The sequence below is a fragment of the Bufo gargarizans genome, chromosome 3 (assembly GCF_014858855.1).
Source record: "Bufo gargarizans isolate SCDJY-AF-19 chromosome 3, ASM1485885v1, whole genome shotgun sequence".
In the NCBI taxonomy this organism is placed as follows: domain Eukaryota; kingdom Metazoa; phylum Chordata; class Amphibia; order Anura; family Bufonidae; genus Bufo; species Bufo gargarizans.
The window spans coordinates 387,630,849-387,653,018 of NC_058082.1; the positions used below are offsets into that span (position 1 = coordinate 387,630,849).

At 39.3% G+C, this 22,170-nt stretch overlaps 1 protein-coding gene across 5 annotated transcripts in view; it reads left to right on the top strand.

The window, feature by feature from the left end:
- The window catches only part of BRPF3 (bromodomain and PHD finger containing 3), a 253,523-nt gene extending 233,036 nt beyond the window's left edge, over positions 1–20,487 (top strand). For all 5 annotated transcript variants that reach the window (XM_044288215.1, XM_044288216.1, XM_044288217.1 and 2 more), the window contains 5 exons: positions 9,785–9,857; positions 10,023–10,099; positions 10,493–10,587; positions 10,680–10,837; positions 19,621–20,487. In XM_044288215.1, coding sequence (XP_044144150.1) covers positions 9,785–9,857; positions 10,023–10,099; positions 10,493–10,587; positions 10,680–10,837; positions 19,621–19,807 — 590 coding nt within the window. In that variant the 3' untranslated portion in view covers positions 19,808–20,487. The remainder of the gene's footprint in view (positions 1–9,784; positions 9,858–10,022; positions 10,100–10,492; positions 10,588–10,679; positions 10,838–19,620) is intronic.
- The last annotated feature ends 1,683 nt before the right edge of the window (positions 20,488–22,170 follow it).

The window sequence follows — 22,170 nt, forward strand, 5'->3', positions numbered from 1 at the left end:
CTTCTTTTTGGGGTGGATTCTATTGGGCAGGAATAAGAGTATCATAGCAAGGATGTCTTGTGTAGCTAGAGGCTTGTGAGTGATGTGTGTTAGAGGAGAGAAAGAGAAGAGTGGGTCAGCAGATTTTGTGATACTCTGTAAGTCTCGCATGAAGTCGAGTAACAAATGTTGGGGTACGAAAGTCTTCCAAGGTCCCCATATCTTCAGGAACTTTGAGCGGGTATAGGTCTCCCAATGTGCGAGCTCATCAAATCGGTATATCTGGTCAACTTTCTCTATCCATTCGGGTATAGTCTGGGCTAGATTACACCTCCATAAATATGGGATTAGTAGTTTTGCTGCTGTGATAAGCATAGTGGGGAGATTGTTGTTGGAGGGTGTAAGGAATGGGTTTGGACACAAAAGTAAAATTAGCTTTGGGTCCAAGGAGAGTTTAGTGTGGCAGATTTGCATAATCATTGTGCTGATCTCTGAACAATAAAGAGAAATGCGGGGGCAGGACTACCAAATATGGGAAAGGTAGCCTACATCTGCTTTGCATCTCCAGCAATGGGTTGATAGCGCCCAGTTTATCTTGTGGAGGAATTTTGGGGTTTTGTACCACCTCGTCAATAATTTATACAAGTTTTCTTGTATTTTGATACATCTATTGAAACCGTGGGAATTGGCAAGGATAAAAGCCTTTTCTGGGTCTGTGAGGCTGATGGAAAGTTCATGCTCCCATGCCTCCAAGAAGTATAGCTTTGGTGGGGAATGGGATAGAAATAATTTGTATGTCATAGATAGTAATTTTTTAGATTATCCAACCAGGAAAATGTTCTGTTCTGAGCTGGAGGTAAGGAAGATGATGTTCCGTTATGTGTATAACCCCAGAGCGAAATTATTTATTTAATTATTTCCTGATGGGCTAAGAGGTGTCTTTCTAACTGCGAGCATAGTTTTGGTGGTGTCGGTGATAGAATTGTCCATCCCCTGCTTATTTGCATTACATTGTAATATATATATATTTTGGGGGCTTTGGCCTTCCAGATATTCACCTGGTGAATATCTGGAAGGCCAAAGCCCCCAAATCTTTTCTCTCTTGTTAAGATTGAGTAGCTTATTCTGGGGAATTTTCCACCCCAAAGGAAGTAAGTGAATATTTTGTGGAGTTCCTGAAAGTACGAGGTGGGGAGCCAAATGGGGAGGGCCTGTAGCAAGTACAAAAATTTGGGCACTATATAGGTTTTGAGGAAGTTTTTCCTGCCCATCCAGGATATGAAGGGGATTTTTAGAGATTTTAATTGTGTACGAACCAACTTTAGAAGTGGAGTGTAGTTGATAGAGAAGAGTTCCTTTTTAGATTGGCCGAGATGTGAAGACCAAGGAAATACTATTAAGACAAGGAACATACTAGTAGGTGCCCAAGGGAAGTACTATTAAGACAAGGAACATACTAGTAGGCGCCCAAGGGAAGGGGGATTGTCCACTTAGGGAGGAGACAGTGAATGGCGGGCAAGATACATTTAACGCCATCGATTTACTATAGTTTATTTTAAAGTTAGATATGATTCCGAAATCCTTAAAAATGGTCATAAGTCTCGGGAAGGAGATCTGGGGGTTGGCTGTCATAATCAGGAGATCATTGGCAAAGGCAGCTGTTAGGTGTGTGTCTGTACCCACTGTTAAACCTTGCATCCAAGGATCTTGTCTAATTTTACATGGTAATGTCTCCATCACTATGACAAACGGTGCTGGAGACAATGTGCAGCCCTGGCGTGTGCGATTTTGAATGTCAAATGGGGGGAAAAGAGTGTCGTTGACTCTAACTCTGGCAGTAGGCATCGAATATAAGGTAAGGATAGCTTGTATGAATTGGTGGGGTATGCCAAAACTGGACAGGGCAGCTGACATATAATGCCAGCTAACCCTGTCAAGTGCCTTCTCTGCATCAGTACTAAGCAAGGCTAAAGGGGTACGTGTACCCTGTGCTCTGGTCATGAGTCCGAGTAGGCATATCATATTTTCGTTGCCCTGCCTGCCAGAGACAAAACCAACTTGATCCTGACCAATAATGCTAGGGAGGATCGTTTGAAGTCGTTAAGCTAAAATTTTCACCCACCATTTGACATCCATGTTCAGGAGGGATATTGGGCGATAGCTTCCACACTCCAGAGGGTCTTTATCTTGCTTGTATATAATAGTGATGTGGGCTTCCAGAGTTTGACGTGGTAAGGTACCACCATTAAAAAGGGCGTTGCAGAGATTTTTGAAGTGTGGTATTAGGATTTCTCTAAAGGTTTTGTAATACTGGATGGTGAACCCATCCGGGCCCAGACTTTTACCGGACGGAATGGTTGGGAGGACCTTACTTATTTCTGTCTCTATAATAGGGGCAGTCAGGAGTTCAATTTGGGCTTGGGAAGGAAGGAGTTGGCAATTTAAGAGATGAGAGGAAGGTTGATGTGGCTGATTTTATGGATTCTGTTGGAGGGAGACGGGGTGGTAAGTTGGCATCAAAGTTTTTGGAAGGCTTTAGCTATATCTGGGGTGGCTTTATGTGTTTTACCAGTGGTATCTTTGATCAGGGTAATGAAGGAGTCAAGGTGATGTTTTTTAAGTAACGCTGACATAAGTTTGTTCCCCCTGTCACCGTGGGAATAGACTTTAAATTTAGAATGGAGGAGTGTCTTGGCCGAGATGATATTGAGGAGGTTCTTTAGCTCCGATCGCAACTTTAGAAGGTCATGGGCTTGTGTCATTGCTTTGGTTTGTTTATGCGCAGCAATTTCGAGCTTAGATATTTGTGATAATAGGGAATCGATTGCTGATAAGCGTAACCTTTTTAAGTTTGGAGCCAAGGGCAATCAACTTGCCTCTGATCACTGAATTGTGAGCCTCCCATTGAATCGAGGGGGAGGTTTGGTCAGACGTATTCAGGGTGAAATACAGTTGCAAGAAAAGGTATGTGAACCCTTTGGAATGATATGGATTTCTGCACAAATTGGTCATAAAATGTAATCCAATCTTCATCTAAGTCACAACAATAGACAATCACAGTCTGCTTAAACTAATAACACACAAATAATTAAATGTTACCATGTTTTTATTGAAAAAAGTAGAAATGGAAAAAGTATGTGAACCCCTAGACTAATGACATCTCCGAGAGCTAATTGGAGTGAGGTGTCAGCCAACTGGAGTCCAATCAATGAGATGAGATTGGAGGTGTTGGTTACAGCTGCCCTGCCCTATAAAAAAAAAAACACACACACCAGTTCTGGGTTTGCTTTTCACAAGAGACATTGCCTGATGTGAATGCCTCGCACAAAAGAGCTCTCAGAAGACTTACGATTGAGAATTGTTGACTTGCATAAAGCTGGAAAGGGTTATAAAAGTATCTCCACGGTAAGACAAATTGTCTATAAATGAAGAAATACGTTTACCAAACCAAAACTAGACTCAGAACAGCGTAGTTTAAACAACTACAAAAGTTTTTATTGGACATACATTTGTTAAAACATACATATCCATATATATGAATAAGCAGCACAAAGCTACACAGGATAATACTAATGGATCTGTTGTAGAGAAAGTAACAATGAATAATCCCAGACTGTGCAGGAAGTATCCAAACACAGACCACAATCAATACAATACAAAGTGCATAGTGCTTATTGTAAACAATGATAAAGGGAAAATACATGAATAAATACAGACCACGTCCTCCCGGATCCCTACACGTGTTTCGCGTTTTGCTTCCATCCGGGAGGACGTGGTCTGTATTTATTCATGTATTTTCCCTTTATCATTGTTTACAATAAGCACTATGCACTTTGTATTGTATTGATTGTGGTCTGTGTTTGGATACTTCCTGCACAGTCTGGGATTATTCATTGTTACTTTCTCTACAACAGATCCATTAGTATTATCCTGTGTAGCTTTGTGCTGCTTATTCATATATATGGATATGTATGTTTTAACAAATGTATGTCCAATAAAAACTTTTGTACTTGTTTAAACTACGCTGTTCTGAGTCTAGTTTTGGTTTGGTAAACGTAATTGTTCTAGGACAGCGATAACACCGGGCGTTTGTTTCGCTCTGCGCTTATTTGGGATTATAAATGAAGAAAGTTCAGCACTGCTGCTACTCTCCCTAGAAGTGGCCATCCTGTAAAGATGACTGCAAGAGCACAGCGCAGACTGCGCAATGAGGTGAAGAAGAATCCTAGAGTGTCAGCTAAAGACTTACAAAAGTCTCTGGCATATGCTAATATCCCAGTTAGAGAATCTATGATATGTAAAACAATAAACAAAAATGGATTTCATGGGAGGATACCACAGAGGAAGCCACTCCTGTCCCAAACAAAAAAACATTGCTGCACGTTTACAGTTTTCACAAGAGCACCTGGATGTTTCACAGCAGTACTGGCAAAATATTCTGTGGACAGTTGAAACCAAAGTTGAGTTGTTTGGAAGAAACACACAACACTATGTGTAGAGAAAAAGAGGCACAGCACACCAACATCAAAACCTCATCCGAACTGTGAAGTATGGTGGTAGGGGCATCATGGTTTGGGGCTGCTTTGCTGCTTCAGAGCCTGGACAGATTGCTATCATCGAAGGAAAAATGAATTCCCAAGTTTATCAAGACATTTTGCAGGAAAACTTAAGGCCATCTGTCCACCAGCTGAAGCTCAACAGAAGATGGACAACAGGACAACGACCCAAAGCATAGAAGTGAATCAACAACAGAATGGCTTAAACAGAAGAAAATACACCTTCTGGAGTCCTGACCTCAACCCGATTGAGATGCTGTGGCATGACCTCAAGAAAGCGATTCACACCAGACATCCCAAGAATATTGCTCAACTGAAACAGTTCTGTAAAAAGAAATGGTCAAGAATGACTCCTGACCGTTGTGCACGTCTGATCTGCAACTACAAGAAACGTTTGGTTGAAGTTATTGCTGCCAAATGAGGTTTAACCAGTTATTAAATGCAAGGGTTCACATACTTTTTCCACCTGCACTGTGAATGTTTGCATGGTGTGTTCAATAAAAACATGGTAGAATTTAATTATTTGTGTGTTATTAGTTAAGCAGACTGTGATGGTCTATTGTTGTGACTTAGATGAAGATCAGATCACATTTTATGACCAATTTGTGCAGAAATCCATATCATTCCAAAGGGTTCACATACTTTTTCTTGCAACTGTATTCTTTTAGGGAACCTTTGATCTGAGAGATGTTAATGGCGTCAGCTATTGATGTGTCATTTAGGCACCAGCTCCATTCCTTTCTGGGTAGGTCTCTTAGGTAGAACTGATAGGGGCATGATTAGATAAAGTAATATATCTGATACAGGTCTTTGTGGCTAATGGGCCAAGGATAGGAAAAGGTAATCTAACCTATGATATGATGATCTCACGTGGGAATAGTATGTGTAATCTTGGTATGATGGATTTAAGGTACGCCATACATCCGTGACTCCAAGTTCTTAAAATTTCACTAAGACGTCCAAGCTGTTTGTGGGATAGATAGGTGCGTTTGGAGGAGGAATCAAGGTTAGGTTCCAGGAGGAGAGTAGTTTGAGGGTCTGAACGAGCCATCGGATCTGTCCCTTATTGGGGGCATAGAGATTCGCTAAGGTAATCGGCGATCCTGCTATGGTTCCTTTGATCATCAGGTAACGTCCATCTGGGTCAGCAATGGTGACAGTATGATTAAATGGAAGTTGTTTGTGTATAGCAATACTGACTCCTCTGCTAGCAGATGAAAAAGTGCTATGGAACCACTGGGAGAATTGTCGGAGGTACTTTGCCCGTTTTGAAATGAGTTTCTTGAAAAAATGCAAAATAACTCTGGAGCCCCAGTTATGGGTCTTCAACACAGAGAAAGCCGGATATCCTTTAAAGGAAGGAAAACCGGGCAAAGGTGTGTCTCCATTACAGAGATCACCAGATCCACCATATTAAGTGGCCCCTATGTCAAGATCCCGCTTTTTTAAAAGCTTTAAAGATGTGACGGGGAAGACCTGAGCCAGCTATCCATCCACAGACAGCTGTTTTGGGGGTGTTGCCCCTCATCAGTGTGGAGTAGGATTCTGGCTAACCAGGAGCATGGTTCCTTTGATCATCAGGTAACGTCCATCTGGGTCAGCAATGGTGACAGTATGCTTAAATGGAAGTTGTTTGTGTATAGCAATACTGACTCCTCTGCTAGCAGATTAAAAAGTGCTATGGAACCACTAAGAGAATTGTCTGGGAGGTAGTTTTGGTACTTTGCCCGTTTTGCAATTGAAGCTTTATCTTTATGTAGCAATGGGAACTTTTGCATGGCTCGTTCAGACCTCTCGCATTCAGAGGTGAAACTGTAATAGAAACCATATTGGCATGGCATTAAGATCTCCCCATGGGAAAGGTACCAGGATACATGATGAACGGAAGTGTATAAGAAAACAATGAGTTAGGCTAGATGGGGGTGGGGGGAACAGTGCAGAGTGACAGAAAGTGTGGTGGTCAGCCACACAATGAGGTAAAACCAATGCTCTAGAAGGCATCTGGAGTGTATCAGGGCTCCTCCGCAATTGTAATCTACGAGGGAACTCTCCAGAGGGGGGGTTCCATAGAGCCCCTGTAGGTCTGGAGCAAACCTGCAGGGTGGAGGGTAAACCAAAACAGGTAGGATACTAGCTAAACCCCTAATTAAGGAAAATATGGTAATAAGCTACATTAAAGCATAAGCCAGCTATCAACCTAATAATAGACCTGTAGAAATAGAAAACAAGAATACTTGATGCAAGATCAGACTGTAGATAGAAGTCCGCATAGTTGAATCATCTATGAGCGAAGGCTTATAGTGTAACTCCAGGATTTTACTTGGTTCGGCGGACTCCCAAGTGCAGTCGCCTCAGTGAGGAGCTGGGTAAGTTTCAAAGTCAGGGCGCAATGACCCTCTTGGATCTGGTTTCATTCTAATCTAGCAGCGGTGTTGATGAATATCTGGGGGAACCCAGATTGAAGTAGGGTGTAACTCACTAAGGTTGCGGCTCTAGACATGCCACTCTTCTTGGCTTTGCCCATCTTCTCAGACGCTACCAGTTTCCATGAATCTTGGCATGGGAGACTGGGGAGTGGGACTCCCTGGTCCACAGGCATCCAGGAAGGGATTTCAATGAGTGCGATTTAGCGACAGGGGATCCCAGGCCGCCTTTAGGTCTTGGGGATTTTGGAAGGTGATCTGCTGGGTGTTTTTTAGTGCGATAACTCTGTGGCCCAGGTGGCGCAGGTCTTTTTATATCGGTGAGATCTTTCTTCACTTGCGAATGCGCAGTTTCCAGAAAATCCTGGAGAATAGATTTCGAGATGGGGGGGATCGGTCTTGTCATATCTGTGTTCCGAGGCGTCTGAGATGCTGCCTGTCTCTGAGAACTCCTCCCGCGTTCGAGAGGTGTCATTTTAATCCTACTCAGAGTGGCAGGTCATTGGTTCTTACCCAGGAATTTATCCATAACGGGCTGCTTAGATCGAACAGGGGTAGCTTCTGCTGAGTCCCTGTGTTTCTCTTTGCTACATAAATATTGGAAATTGCAAAAGTTGCTACTTAAGTTTTTTAATAGCAATTTGCATATACTCCAGAATGTTATAAAGGGATCAGATGAATTGCATAGACCTTCTTTACCATGAAAATTAACTTAATCCCCCAAAAAACTTTCCACTGCATTTCATTGCTGTCATTAAAGGACCTGCTGAGATCATTTCAGTAATCGTCTTGTTAACTCAGGTGAGAATGTTGACGAGCACAAGGCTGGAGATCATTATGTCAGGCTGATTGGGTTAAAATGGCAGACTTGACATGTTAAACGGAGGGTGATGCTTGAAATCATAGTTCTTCCATTGTTAACCATGGTGACCGAAACGCGTGCAGCCATCATTGCATTGCATAAAAATGGAACAATTTATAGGATCACCAAGAACTTCAAGGAAAGAGGTTTAATTCTTGTTGACAGGGCTTCAGGGCATCCAAGAAAGTCCAGCAAGAGCCAGGATCATCTCCTAAAGAGGATTCAGCTGCAGGATCGGAGTGCCCCCAGTGCAGAGCTTGCTCAGGAATGGCAGCAGGCAGGTGTGAGCTCATCTGCACGCACAGTGAGGCGAAGACTTTTGGAAGATGGCCTGGTGTCAAGAAGGCCAGCAAAGAAGCCACTTCTCTCCAAAAAAAACCCATCAGGGACAGATTGATCTTCTGCAGAAAGTTTGCTCAATGGACTGCTGAGGACTGGAGCAAAGTCATATTCTCCGATGAAGCCTCTTTCCGATTGTTTAGGGCATCTGGAAAAAGTCTTGTCCAGAGAAGAAAAGGTGAGCACTTCCATCAGTTCTGTGTCATGCCAACAGTAAAGCATCCTGAGACCATTCATGTATGGGGTTGCTTCTCATCCAAGGGAGTGGGCTCACTCACAATTTTGCCCAAAAACACAGCCATGAATAAAGAATGGTACCAAAACACCATCCAACAGCAACTTCTTCCAACAACAGTTTGGTGAAGAACAATGCATTTTCCAGCACGATGGAGCACCGTGCTATAAGGCAAAAGTGATAACTAAGTGGCTCGGGGACCAAAACGTTGACATTTTGGGTCCATGGCCTGGAAATTCCCCAGATCTTAATCCCATTGAGAACTTGTGGTCAATCCTCAAGAGGCGGGTGGACAAACAAAAACCCACTAATTCTGACAAAACTCCAAGAAGTGATTATGAAAGAATGGGTTGCTATCAGTCAGGAATTGGCCCAGAAGTTGATTGAGAGCATGCTCAGTTGAATTGCAGAGGTCCTGAAAAAGAAGGGCCAACACTGCAAATACTGACTCTGCATAAATGTCATGTAATTGTCGATAAAAGCCTTTGAAACGTATGAAGTGAGTGTAATTATATTTCACTACATCACAGAAACAACTGAAACAAAGATCTAAAAGCAGTTTAGCAGCAAACTTTGTGAAAACGAATATCTGTGTCATTCTCAAAACTTTTGGCCACGACTGTACATTCCAGTAATACTTGCTGAATGTGAGGTCTGTGTGTCTTTAACCACACTATCAAACTGCAATATGTGAGCTTCTACATATGATATCCGTCTACATGGTGAAGCCTGCATGATCTGCCCTCTGTGAAAACCTAGCTGTTTTTTCCCTTCTTCAAACTCAGATTTTTTGTTTACAGCCTCCTACCCCCTTCCATGTTACGTTGCTAACAGACTATACAACAAAATGTCAGGACGTTTTTACTGATGACTGTTTAGAAAGTTGCCCAGTTTTGCATTTAGGATGGAAATGTACAATACAAAACACATCAGTGGAAGGTGTCTATAACCTTTAAGAACCTAGATGTTAAAGGGGTTTTCCCAAGACGCAGTTTTATACTTACCTGCTCCCGGCACGCCGTCCATTTGTTAATGAAATATATTTTGAAAAATTATCACTGTTAAATCATTAACAGATTTAACAGTGATCATAAAGATAATACCCCTTCAGTTTGCTCAAAGGAAAAAAAAAAAGTTTGCATTTGATAAAACCACATGTTGCAGTTTAGCTTTTCTCTAAAAGTTAATTTAGGTTGTTTTTCCAGACATGATGCACTATTTCTAAATGTATTGTCTCTTACATGGCTGGATGATATTTTTGACATTGCAGTTCTTTTATCTTGCAGTCTACAGTATGTTTTGCATAAAAATTAGGAACATTATTATTGTTTTTGTTGCGAATAGAACACATTGTTAACGTTTTACTTATGCTGTACATTCTTTGCCACAGAAGTCTGTCATGGAGGTGCAGGGAGTGGCTCGGATTCTGAATGCATTGGAGAATCAATCTTTTATTCCTCTGGGTAGGTATTGTCTTCTTGACTACTGTCTAGTATATTCACCCACCCCACTCTCAAATAAATCATTGGTCTAAAGTCTTTCTTGCACCTGGAATCCATAGTTATAGATAAGGAGGGAATGTGGAAGATTAGCTAATTTGTTAGTAAATGCTTTGTTTGTTATTTCAGGAAGGTAACTCCTTTAGGAAAACCAGCACTCTCACACTTGCCTCTGCTTGAAACCATGAATGGTGATGACAATCAAGGTAATTAAAGGTTTTACATTATTGGTAAATTAATTGAGAACCGTCATTTTACTGGGGACAGAATCTATCCTGGTTATGTGATTATAGCTGAGCTCATTACAAGAGAAAGGCCATGCATCTGTGTGTCCATAAGATAGTCATGACAGACTTTTTTTCCCCACTAGATGTAAACTATAGTGGTTCCCATTGAATAAATGCAATCAGTCATCTTGAAAAAAAGATGGAGATTTCATATACGTAGAAAGTATGTAATGTAAAACTGAATAACTTTTTATCATACATTGAATAACTTTTTTTTTTTTTTTTTACTGAAACTTTAAAAACCACAATTTAACTAAAGTGTTCAGTTGGTCCATATTTTCAAAATGAGCTAAATTGCACCTTTCTTTATAGAAAGCCTCCTGATGCCCTTTGATAGTTGCACAGAACTTAAGCCTCTTCAGTTAGTTTGGGCCAAATGTCGTGGATATCCTTCTTATCCTGCTTTGGTAAGAGAAAAGCCTGGTGTTTGTTGCATGTCAAACCTGGTATGCTAAGCATGGGATTCACTATTAATTATCTGTCTGCTTCATTATTTCAGATTATTGACCCCAATATGCCTAGGGAGGGATTACTTCACAATGGAATACCTATTCCTGTGCCCCCATTAGATGTGATTAAGTTGGGGGAGCAGCGACAGCTGGAAAATGTTGGACAAAAACTCTTCTTGGTTTTATTTTTTGACAATAAGAGAACCTGGTGAGAAAGTTATTTTTTTGCATTGTTTTGTGATTGATACCCAGTGCAATCCGAGTACAGCAAAGTCTCAATATTTTTTTGAAACTTTGTTACCCAGGATTGTTAGTTTTTTAATACTAAGCTGCGCTATTCTTTCTTCCCAGAATTCCAGCGAAGCATGTGTGGCCTGTAAGTCTCCTCTCGCCGATGGCTACTTTCCGAGGGCTTCAAAATGGATCAGTTTTGCCCTAATGCATCCTGAATGGAAAAGGATCCACTCAGAATGCATCAGTTTGCCTCCGATTAGTCTCCATTCCGCTCTGGAGGTGGACACCAAAACACTGCCTGCAGCGTTTTGGTTTCCGCCTGACGAAACAGAGCCAAACGGATCCATCCTGGCACACAATGTAAGTTAATGGGGACCGATCTGACACAATAGAAAACAGATCCGTCCCCCATTGACTTTCAATGGTGTTAAAGACAGATCCGTCTTGGTTATAGAATACATAATACAACCGGACCTGTTCATGACGGATGCATGCGGTTGTATTATTGTTTTTGCAGATCCATGACTGATCTGTAAAAAAAAAACACTAGTGTGAAAGTAGCCTTAATTTTCAGTTGGCCCTACTCCATAAATATGGCTAAATCTAAAAAGTTGATAGACACACTATTAATAGTTTCAAAAAATAAAAAATTTCACTCACTCATTTTTTCCTTCCATATTAGTAAACAGTCATCTATATAATGTTTCCAGAATTCAAGCCCCTCATTGCTGTCTTTATGGTACACTGGGAGTAGGATTATATAGATACTGCCTGTTAAAGAGATTGAGGGTGAATTTCTCCCCACACAGTTACTTGGTTAACTGTAAATAAAAACGTTAATCAAACCAAAAATAATTGTGTGTTGAGCAGAAATCCGAACAATCCACCAAAAAACGTTTTTGCAAAAGTGACATTGACGTATCCAAATTTAACTGATGGTTCACTGCTTCTATACCTTTCTCTTCTGGGATAATGGTATATAATGAAGTTACATCCACTGTAGCGAATAGCTTATCTTCTGAAAATGATCAAATTTAATGACACCTCCTGTATCTTTTATCTATGATGGTGTTTGGGTAGCATATATCTATAGATAGAAATCTACATATTCAGTTAGTCTACTGTAAGGGAATTTATCCCCAACATTATTGGCCTCCCAGGTGGATTAATCAGATCCTTGTGTATTTTTGGCAATTGGTATATTACTGGAATACAGGGTATTTTACATTTAAATAGTTATACTCCTGTTTACTTCGGTTAGTTTGTTTGACTCTCCTGCTCCAGTTCTTTTTTTATATTCTACTGTATGGTCTTTCTTTAGTGTTCAATATGTTTTACAATCAGACCGCATCCTAGACATCTCTTTGTTATATTGGCTCAAGGAACATTAAATAATCCCCCCCACTTTTCCGCTGGTTTTATAACAACATATATATGAACATATTTATCTTCAAATCTCTCAAAGCATTTCTCTCTTCTTTACTTAACCTCTTCAGGATATAGGACGTACCTGTACGCCCTGTGTATTTCTGATCACCGCCGCAAATCATTGAGCAGGCACTTTGGGTAAATGCCCGGGGGGGTGGGGGGGCCGTGACCCCCCATGTCGGCGATCACCGCAAACCGCAGGTAAATTCAGACCTGCGGTTTGTGGCTTTTATCTATTGCGGTGGTGGCATGTTGCGGTGCCATTGGGTCCCCATGCGGCTGTGGGGGGGGGACCCGATGGCATGGAAGGCAGCGCAATGTCTAAGGAAGGCATTGCGTTGCCTTCCGATGACGAGCCTGTGAGATCCAGCCCCCTTGATCTCACAGACCCCGGAATCTGTATGAGTATGATACACAGTATTACTCATACAGTCAATGCATTCGAATACAGAAGTATTGGAATGCATTGCAAAGGATTAGACCCCCAAAAGTTCAAGTCCCAAAGTAGGACAAAAAATAAAGTAAAAGAAAAGTTGAAAAAAACTGTTTTCCCCCCAACAAATTAAAACTTTTTGTTTATTTTAACTTGAAACATAATTTTCCCCAAATAAAGTAAAAAAATAATAAATTGGGTAAATTTGGGTATCGACTGGCTCTGTAAACATATCACATGACCTAACCCCTCAGATGAACACCATAAAAAACAAAAACTGTGCTAAAGAAACCATTTACACCTTACATCACAAAAAGTACAACAGCAAGCGATCAAAAAGGAATTTGCTCACCAAAATAGTGCCAATCTAACAGTCACCTCATCCCGCAAAAAATGAGCCCCTACCTGAGACAATCGCCAAAATAAAAAACAACTATGGCTCAGAATATGCAGACACTGTATTGACCGACTCTAGAAATATATCACATGACCTAACCCCTCAGATGAACACCGTAAAAAATGTTAAATAAAAACTGTTCTAAATAAACAATTTTTTGTCACCTTACACCACAAAAAGTGTAATAGCAAGCGATCAAAAAGTCACACGCACCCCAAAATAGTGCCAATAAAACCGTCATCTCATCCTGCAAAAATCATACCCTACCCAAGGTAATCTCCCAAAAACTGAAAATATTATGGCTCTCAGACTATGGAAACACTAAAACATGATTTTTTTTTGCTTCAAAAAAGAAATCATTGTGTAAAACTTACATAAATAAAAAAAAAGTATACATATTAGGTATCGCCGCGTCCGTGACAACCTGGTCTATAAAAATACCACATGATCTAACCTGTCAGATGAATGTTATAAATAACAAAAAATAAAAACAGTGCCAAAACAGCTATTTCTTGTTATCTTGCCTCACAAAAATTGAAATTCTGAAATTGTATCTCTATTTTCCATTAATTTTTGTGGAACACCTAAAGGGTTAATGACGTTTGTAAAATCAGTTTTGAATACCTTGAGGGGTGTTATTTCTTAGATGGGGTACATCAGGGGGGCTTCAAATTGGACATGGTGTCAAAAAAACAGTCCAGCAAAACCTGCCTTCCAGAAACCTGCCTTCTGTGCCCTGCCGTACAGCGGTTTACCACCACATATGGGGTGTTTCTGTAAACTACAGAATCAGGGCCATAAATATTGACTTTTGTTTGGCTGTTAAACCTTGCTTTGTAACTGGAAAAAAATTATTAAAATAGAAAATCTGCCAAAAATTTTACATTTTCAAATTGTATCTCTATTTTCCAATAATTCTTGTGGAACACCTAATGGGTTAACGACGTTTGTAAAATCAGTTTTGAGTACCTTGAGGGGTGTAGTTTCTTAGATAGGGGGTACATTTATGGAGTTTCTAATCTAGGGTTGCATCAGGGGGGCTTCAAATGGGACATGGTGTCAAAAAAAACAGTCCAGCAAAATCTGCCTTCCAAAAACCGTATGGCTTTCTTTTCCTTCTGCGCCCTGCCTCGTGCCCATACAGCAGTTTACGACCACATAGGGGGTGTTTCTGTAAACTACAGAATCAGGGCCATAAATAAGGAGCTTTGTTTGGCTGGTAACCCTTGGTTTGTAAAAGTAAAGAAAATATTAAAATGGAAAATCTGCTAAAAAAAAGTGAAATTTTGAAATTGTATCTCTATTTTCCAATAATTCTTGTGGAACACCTAAAGGGTTAACAACGTTTGTAAAATCAGTTTTGAATACATTGAGGGGTGTAGTTTCTTAGATGGGGTCACTTTTATGGAGTTACTACTCTAGGGGTGCCTCAGGGCGGCTTCAAATGGGACATGGTGTAAAAAAAAAAAACAGTCCAGCAAAACCTGCCTTCCAGAAACCGTATGGCATTGCTTTCCTTCTGCGCCCTGCCGTGTGCCCGTAGAGCGGTTTACCACCACATATGGGGTGTTTTTGTAAACTACAGAATCAGGGCTATAAATATTGAGTCTGGTTTGGCTGTTAACCCTTGCTTTGTAACTGAAAAAAAAATTATTAAAATGAAAAATCTGCCCAAAAAGTTAATTCTTGTGGAACACTTAAAGGGTTAACAAAGTTTGTAAAATCAGTTTTGAATACCTTGAGCGGTGTAGTTTCTAGAATGGGGTAATTTTTGGGTGGTTTCTATTATATAAGCCTCACAAAGTGACTTCAGACCTGAACTGGTCCCTAAAAATTGGGTTTTTGAAAATTTCAGAAAAATTTCAAGATTTGCTTCCAAACTTCCCAGCCTTGTAACATCCCCAAAATATAAAATATCATTCCCAAAATGATCCAATCATGAAGTAGACATGAAGTAGCATTCCCCATAGAGAATGTAAAGTAATAACTATGTTTGGAGGTATTATAGAAGTAGAGAAATTGAAACTTGGAAATTAGCAATTTTTTTCCAATTTTTTGTAAAATTGGTATTTTTTTATAAATAAAAATGTTTTTATTTTATTTATTTTTTACTTCATTTTACCAGTGTCATGAAGTACAATATGTGATCAAAAAACAATCTCAGAACGGCCTGGATAAGTCGAAAGCGTTTTAAAGTTATCAGCACTTAAAGTGACACTGGTCAGATTTGCAAAACATGGCCTGGTCCTTAAGGTGAAAGAAGGCTGTGTCCCTAAGGGGTTAAATGGTTGAGTCACTTCAGTAAATAGCATTTATTATGTAGAGAAAGTTAATGCAAACTACTTGGAAAAATAAATCTAGCCAGCGAAGGAAGCAATATGGATAATAATATATTACCATCACATTTTACACTGCCTGCTTCTATGGTTACAACCATCCTGCTAATACACTGGGGTGTATGACCCCAATGGCCGTGCTTGAGCACTATTTATTTTACACACTTATATAGCACTGACATATTCCGCAGTGCTTTACAGACATTAGCATCAAGCTACAAGGATAATGATCAGCCGGCATTCCGGAAAATAGCGTGGTGCACGTGTCCTGAGATAACGATCTCACATCAACGATAAGAAAGAACCGGCACTCACTGGCGTGTTGCAAAGAAAGTTGATGTCTTTAATGGTCACATATATACATCCGTAATATACATACGGATGTATATATGTGACCATTAAAGACATCAACTTTCTTTGCAACACGCCAGTGAGTGCCGGTTCTTTCTTATCATTAGCATCAAGCTGTCTCCAATGGGGCTCACAGTTCCCTATTAGTATGTCTTTGGAGTGTGGCAGGAAACCCACGCAAACACAGGGAGAACATACAGACTCCATACAGATGTTGGTCGGATTCAAACCCAGGACCTCAGGCTGCAAGGCACAAGTGCTAACCACTGAGCGGGTGAGAGGCTGGCTCTTTTTTTCTATAGTGTACAAGAACGGCCACCACTGCTGGATTGCAGGGTGGTCATACCCATGGAAACGAGCAGTGTATAATGTGGTGGAAAAACTAATCGAGCCAGCGACGGACGCAATATAGATAATAACAATTCATTAGTAAGTGGCTTGTATTAACTTTCTCTACATAATAAATGCCACTTGCTAAGGTGACACGACCATTTTAAATTCCCATTAGTGTTTTTTTTTTTTTTTTTAAATCTCTGTGCATTTTTGGGAAACACTGTGAAAATCAATTTTAGTCCAGAGTGTATTACCCCTGGTTGTGGACATACCTCTACGGGGTTTGGAGACAGCATATTTTAAATTTCATTTTCTCACATTTATGTATATCCAAATATGTCTGGAATCAGTTAAACTGTTTGCTAGGTGCAAATATAAGGCCTTTAGGTAGAACTTTTGTTTCATTCTCTGTGAGTTAAAAGCACCTTTCTTTTTCCTCTCCTTTCCCTGATGAAGGTTCTGGGTATATATCTTTCTAAATTATTTTCTATCACCAAAGACATTTTTGCTTCTTCCCCTATCTGTGTCCCTTTTACTCTCTGGTGAGGAAAATTTTCTTTCTCATTTCCCAGTATGTCATATTTATTCTGTAAAGGTAAATCTTCATGATTTACTGTAGGTTTACAGTTTCATGGAAAGTTATTCCTTCTGATAATTTATTGGATGTATATAAATTACAGGTATAAGGCAGCGTATATGTTTATAATGACCTCTTTGGGTATCAGTGGTGTTGATGGTGTATTTTCCTTTTTCAAGTAAAGCCTCGTTTACACATCCGTGTCCGTGCTCAAATCAGTGAGCAGGCGGTCAGTGATGGATCCATGAAGCTATCCGTGTTGGATTTGTGTGTCCGTTTTTTGCTGTTCATCTTGCATCTGTATTTCACTGACACTGAACAGCTGAATTTTTTTTTTCAAAGAATCTATTCTTAATGATCCATGAAACACGGATGCAACACAGATGGCATCCATGGTTTGCACAGACCCATAGACTATAATGGGCGTGATGGGTCCGTGAACACTGACAAAATAGAGCATCCATCCATGCTAAAAACACAAATCCACGGACCGTGCTAAAACACTGTGTGAATACACACATTAAAATGAATGGGGACATGTGCTGTTCGTGGAGAACATGTACCGCACACGTTCGTGAAACACTGACGTGCGAATTAGGCTTAAGATTACATTTTTCAGTGGTTCCTTCCTCTCATTTGTTCTCTCCATCATTTTAATCCTCCACTTATAGACTCGCTTACTTTTTCTTATTTTTTTATTTATTTTTTTATTTGACCTCTGACAGGTTTTATAACTGCCTTTTGACACCTCATAGATAATTTTTCATGGCAGTTAACGCTTTTAAATAGTTCTAATAGAGAGTTATGACGATATTGAAGTCTAGGCTTCTTCACTTTTTTTCAGGCCACCATTCCAGACTTGTGTAATGCGCATGGCACACTTCTTACATGGACGTCTGTGATCTCACTATTATGAAGCCATTGCTATTATGAAGCCATTGAGTATAATTCCTCCATTTTTTCATTCAATATGTTTAGTTGCCTTTTTCTACATGACATCTCATGACATTTAATTGTAGGAATTATAGTCAATATGTTTTTTAATGAGTTTTAAATTATTGTTATATTCCTGATTATGTCATGAGGAATCTCTTCTCTGATTGGCTGCTTATTTAAAAGTCCATGAATGAGGACGTATCCCCATGGTAATGTCTAAGGGAATTCCGGAGTTGATTGGCCATGAGTCATGTGCTCTTCTTCTTTTTTTTTTATAATGAGAGTGGGCTTTTAAATAGCGGTTATCTTCCATTGATTGGCAGGTTTAAGATTATACAATGAGGAATATCTTCCCTAATTGGGTGTTTATTTAAAAGGCCTTGAATGAGGGGGTATCCCCAGCGTGACATGTGAGGGAATCCCTGAGCCGATTGGCTGCTAAAGTTATGTGCTCATTTTTAATAATGAAAGCGGGAATTTTAAATAGCTGTTCTTATTATGTTTCTATTTTTTATTTAACACCAAGTTTAGAAATGAGACAAACAGAATACTTATTGGATTAGTTTGGCTATGATTTAATATGAGAAGTAGGAGATCTAAGGACTTTTTTTTATTATATAGACTCAGGGAGGGAGGAGAATTGTGCGACATGCAAACAGAGGGTTCCGCTTGCTTCTGATTACCTGCACCGCGGCCAACCACCAATATAGAGGAACATTGGGATTAATGTGACTGATTAACCACAATGTTGCCATTATGTGAAATAAATGGTGGGATCACTTATTATTAATGTGAGACACATGGAGTTATTACTTTACTACCTCCATGTGCCTCACATTAATAGTGAAAGTGACCCCATCATGTAACCACCTCACATAATGGACAATCAATACTGTACCAAAAATATATATATTACTCACACATTAACTCCATGTTGCCCGGCAACATGGGTTAATGTGTGAGTATTTTTTTTTTTTTTTTCTTTTTGAATGACAAAATATTTTAAAACTTTTCTTGGTATCAAAATCTAACTCAAGATTCTGCTATCATCACAACTCTAACTAGGTCCAGTAATATAAGAGAATTTGGTGTGTATATTGTGCAAAATTCTGCAATAGATCTGCTGTGTGTGATTATACTTGTTTTCATAGAGGTTTTAGAAAGTCTTGTTTTCTTTTTTCATATTGCACCTATTGAATCTTTATTACTTTTATATTTAACTATAAAAAAATAACTACCATATTTTTCACTTTATAAGATGCTCCTGGTGATAAGATAGATGCACCTAAGTTTTAAATGAGGAACATTTTAAAAAAATGTATTTCATCAGACTTCAGATCAGACCCCCATATCAGATCTCCGATCAGATCTTCTCGCTCCTGCTCCACTGCCACTCTGCAGGTATGGTGATCTCTCCAGCACTCACCGCCTCCTGGTCTTCTTCAGGCAGGTGCTGCACATTGTCCTGATGCTGTATGCAGTCAGGACACATGCAGCGCGATGCCCGGAGGAAGACCAGGGAGCAGTGAGTACTGAAAACACGCACTATTATTCTCCTTGTTGCACCAAGACACACTGCCATTTCCCCCCAGTTTTTTGGGGAAGAAAGTGCATCTTATAAAGCAAAAATATGGTTTATCCTTGTAAATTCCACTCCCTTAAAAAGGGAAGATAAAAATTTTTTAGCATCTGGATGCGCTCACGCAATTGACGTTTTTCTTAGATTAGTATGCCCCATAGTATTTTAGTATACACACAGATTCACCACACTTGGATATAGCAAGTCTATTTGTAAAATGTATAAGAAACCATTAGAAGATGGCTGGAGTTAAATATTGTATTTTAACAAAACCATACTGATATAGTCCATTAATTAGTTTGCGATTATTCATATATTTTTTTTTTCTATCCTCAAACTATGTTGCTTTTGAAAACACATCATTGTTTTCTTATGCTTCCCATACAGGCAGTGGCTTACCAGTGATAAGGTTCTACCTTTGGGAGCTGATGAAACAGTAGACAAGCTGAAAATGCTGGAAGGCCGAAAAACAAGCATCCGCAAGTCTGTGCAGGTGGCTTATGATCGTGCCATGTCCCATCTGAGTCGTGTCAGAGGCTACCACCCATTCATAGCTTCAAACTACCTATACTAATTACACTGGTTCTATAATGGGAAGTACTGTACACTTTCTAGTAATGAAAGGCCTCATGTATAAAAACCAGTAGATAGAAAGTGGTTCTTCATGGCAACCAGTCAGAGTCCAGATTTCGTTTTTCTATTGAAGGTTAAATAAATGAAAGAACGGATCTGATTTATTGCCTAAGGCATTTGCTATTCTTTTTATTTCCTCTGTGTTTATACACAAGTCTTTAATGATGAGTCTAAGCAAAACTTTCTATTTAAATTTTATCCATCTTGCTCTTTACTAAGAAGTCTTTCATACAGTGATTATTCGATGAGTTCTTTATGCCAAATTACTGAACTAGAGCATGTTCTATTAAACCCTATTCCCAAGCCTATAAATAGAATAATGCAGTACTTGTTTGCTAATTCATACTTTTTTTTTTTTTTTTTTATGTGGTGTGTTGTCAGCTTTTAAAATTTACCAAAGCATACAATGGCTTACAAGCTTGTAAAATAATATATTGCCCACGTCATATTTTAATACAAGTATGATTTTTGAATTTTAGAGTTAAATTTGAATTGTCTATTTCACAGAGCTATACTATAAATAATTGCTGGCTTCAATAAATATATCATGCAATAGTTCATCAAAAGTAAAATTGAAGAAAAATAACCTGCTTTATTAAACTGGATTAATATGTGTGTGAATCTGAGTACTTGTGTATTTATTTTATCCATCACAGTTGATAATACTACATTTGCTACCTATCTCATAGTAAAAATGAAGCTTATCATTCGTAAAGTGAAAATTTGCCTCCCCTGAAATTTTACTGTCCAAAGGCAGTACAGAAGTGATATTTTGTCCCTTTAGACTTTTTTTTTTCTCTTTTTAAACTTTTTATAGCAAGTTATAGCAGAATAACAAACTGTAACAGGTAGAGACTCATAGTATACAGCATAGGTTACTGGCTGCTTATATAATCAAAGAACCCTTTTAGACATTTCTTCTAGCAAGAAATTACACCTTGCTAGCCAAACCAGAAATACCCCTAAACAATATTGTCTTGAAAGTAGATATCTAGCACATTGTGAAATTGCTACTTTAGGGTATGTCCCCACATGCCTTAAAGCTGATGCAGATGTTTGAAAAAAATCCAGAGCATTGTACAGAAGTATCAAAATGGATAGTTTTTCAAAAATGTCATCCCATCCATGCTGCAGATAGTCTCAGCATTTCTTGATATACGATTCAGCGCAACGGTGAGGAAACAGCGGAGAAAAACAAGTATAAATTAATTTATTTCAGGCAGTTTACAGGGGTTGCCCGAGTTTTTATATAACTCTTACATCCCCTTTTAAGTATACAACTTAGGGTACAGCAGATGATGCAGTTTTTCCATAGTAGAATTGCATGTGGAAAATCTGCACCATTTAGCAGCAAAGTGGAAGAGTTTTGACAAATCTCATCAACACACTGCAGACATTTTCTGGTTAAGATTTTAAATTTGCAGCAAATCAATTTATGGTGCAGATGTATGCAATGGAGTTCACCCTTTGTAGTGAAATCTACAGGGAATCCGCAGTAAAATTTACAAGATTTGGAGTAAATTTTTCTCCTGTAGATTTGCAGATTCTTGTCATTGTTACTGTTTTGCTGCTAAAATTTGTAAATTTTTATTTTAATTTTTTGGGAAATCCACCATTGGCTTTCAACACTGCCTAAATCCTTCTGGCCATGCTCTCGATCAGATTTAAGAATGTCTTGACTGAAATCTGTTCCCAGGTCTCTTCTACGCATTCCCAATGTTGGTGCATACTGGTCAACTCACTTGGGTACGAATAAAGGTTTTTCTTCAACTCCACCCACAAGTGTTCTCATTTTCATACCCATGGTACTTCAGTGTTCGAAGTAACTTGTCTTGTAGTATACTCACATATAGCTCAGCATTGAGATCACCATCGATCCTGGTCAATATATGGCCAATCCATATCATCAGGCTTGACAGTTTCTTCAATTATTCAATCTGTTAGCCCCCTTTTCGCTTGTTTCTTTTAGACCCAATTTGCACCTATCATTCGTCTCATCGCTCCAAATGAGCAGTTTCCGATCTTCTCCTGTTCACTGTTCGTATTTTTTAAATTTGTTTTGCAAACTTGAGGCAACGCTTCTTATGAAGATATTGAAGTCGAGGCTTCTTCACTTTTTTTCAGGCCACCATTCCAGACTGCGCATGGCACACTTCTTACATGGACGTCTGTGATCTCACTATTATGAAGCCATTGCTATTATGAAGCCATTGCTGTGTTTTTCGTGCCAGAACAGATAGAACTTGTGATGATCCGACTTGTTGACTTGATATTTTGAACGTCCACTTCTTGACTTTGGAATGG